This window comes from Bison bison, unplaced genomic scaffold, assembly GCF_000754665.1.
Source record: "Bison bison bison isolate TAMUID 2011002044 unplaced genomic scaffold, Bison_UMD1.0 scf7180017864072, whole genome shotgun sequence".
Taxonomy (NCBI): domain Eukaryota; kingdom Metazoa; phylum Chordata; class Mammalia; order Artiodactyla; family Bovidae; genus Bison; species Bison bison.
Genome location: NW_011494644.1, coordinates 11002787 through 11004666, shown reverse-complemented (window position 1 = coordinate 11004666; position 1880 = coordinate 11002787). Strand labels below are relative to the sequence as shown.

The 1880-nt window shown below is 57.7% G+C and overlaps 1 protein-coding gene across 1 annotated transcript in view; it reads right to left on the bottom strand.

Annotated features, from left to right (window-relative positions):
* The window catches only part of MAPK3 (mitogen-activated protein kinase 3), a 6654-nt gene that overhangs the window by 4140 nt on the left and 634 nt on the right, over positions 1 to 1880 (bottom strand). Inside the window, exon 2 of the mRNA XM_010837431.1 lies at positions 699 to 1061. Coding sequence (XP_010835733.1) covers positions 699 to 1061 — 363 coding nt within the window. The remainder of the gene's footprint in view (positions 1 to 698; positions 1062 to 1880) is intronic.

Sequence of the window (1880 nt, the reverse complement as noted above, 5' to 3'; positions counted from 1 at the left end):
GGTGGCCACAAAGGCAGGTCTGTTCCTCCCTGGGCAAGGTACAAGTCCACAGGTGACTGGGGTGGGACTCTGAGCAGGAAGCCCAGAGAGGGGACAGGTTCTCGTCTGGGGGAGGGGAAGAGGCAGCCACAGAAGCACTTGATTTTATTTCAGTTTTCTGAGCCTCAGTTTCCTCATCTTTGAAATGGAGCTGCTGAGACCCATCTCCTAGGGCAGCGGGGAGTTAGAATAGAAAATGTCAAAGCACTCGGCTTGAGCCGCACCAGACTCACAGTAGGCCCTCAAAACAGGGCAGTGTTCTTCCCACCTGCCTTCCTGCCAGTCTGAGGACCCAGAGAAACAAGAATTGCCATCAGTTAAACAAAAGAGCTGACTGTGGGCAGAAGCTGGATCTCCTCACAGAATTGCCGATGTCAGAGGACAAAGCTTCCACAGAGCCCATCTTGCCCAGCCCCCTACGAAGCCAAGATAGAGAGAACAGACTTGCCCAAGGCCACACTGCCTAGCCACAGCAGGCCAGGATTCATTTGAGGCCTCCCTGCCTTCTTACTCTGTGGCCTCTTGACCGCTGGAAAGTTTCCTTTACTGGGTTTGTTTGGAGGGAGGTTGGGAAGAAGGGAAGAGAAAACAAGCCCCCATTCTCCCAGCGCAGCTCTGAGGCTGGGCCTGGCCAGCCGTCTGGCCCAGGTGAAGGATACACATCCCTCATGGCTTCCAGGGTGGGTGCCCGCAGAATGTCTCGGATGCCAATGACGTTCTCATGGCGGAAGCGCAGCAGAATCTGAATCTCTCGCAATGTGCGCTGGCAGTAGGTCTGATGCTCAAAGGGGCTGATTTTCTTGATGGCCACTCGAGTCTTGCGCACGTGGTCGTAAGCTGAGCTGAGAGGGCCAGAGAGATGTTGGTGTCCAGGCCTGGTGGCCCCACCCAGGCCTTGGCAGGGCGGGGAGGGAGCAGGAGAGGGCTCTGGCCAGTCATAAACAATGCTGGTTCCTTCCTGCTGTGAAGGCCTGGGATCTCCAGGGAGAAAGCTGGGGACCAGCCAGGCAGCCCTTCGGTGACTTCACAAACAGAGGAAGAGACTGACCGCTCACTGACTTCCCCTCTCCTCAACCCTTTCCATTTGAGCTGCCCTGACCCCTCATCCTCCCCTTCCCACGATGGGCTCCCTCAAGCCAAGACAGGTCCAGCGGGTGGGAGATGTGGAGGACTGGACAATGAGGCAAATACAGTGAGAAGGAGGGAGTCGGAGGAGGGACTGGAGAGAAGGGAGAGGCAGGGCCGGGGCGGGTGTCAGGGGGAGGTTCCTGGGCAGCAGAGCTATGTCCAGATGAACAAAGGCCCAGAGCACCCAGTGCGGATAGGAGAACTCACAGACCCCTCCTAAAAGTTGCAGGAAGGTGTTCCTGGACCCCTCATGGCTCACTGGGTCCCTGGCCCCAGGCCCAAAGCCCCACCCCACCCCGCCCAGCCCTGAGCTTTGCTCTTTTTTCCCAAACTCCTTGGCAAGCCTCACTAGGGGGTGATCCAGGGCATCCTCTCCCCAGTAAGGGGACCCTCTCTCCTCCTTCACTAAGGATATCACCTCCCCAAGAAGACTAATTCTCTTCTCCTCACCCCGTGTCTATGGGGTCCCCAAGGTCCCCAGAGCTCCCCCACATACACTCAGATGCCCTACCCTTCATTATTGAATAGTCGGTTCAAAGCTCCCAAACCTCCTCTCCTGAGACCTTACGCAGTGACCCCCTCCCCCAGAAAGCACTCAAAGGCCCTCTGGCTGGGACGCTCCTCAGCCTCCTGAAGCCCCAGCTTCTTCAGGATGCTCAGAGTCCGCAAGGCCCAGAGAGCTCTCAGCACCCCTCCCCACCCCCTCCCCAAAG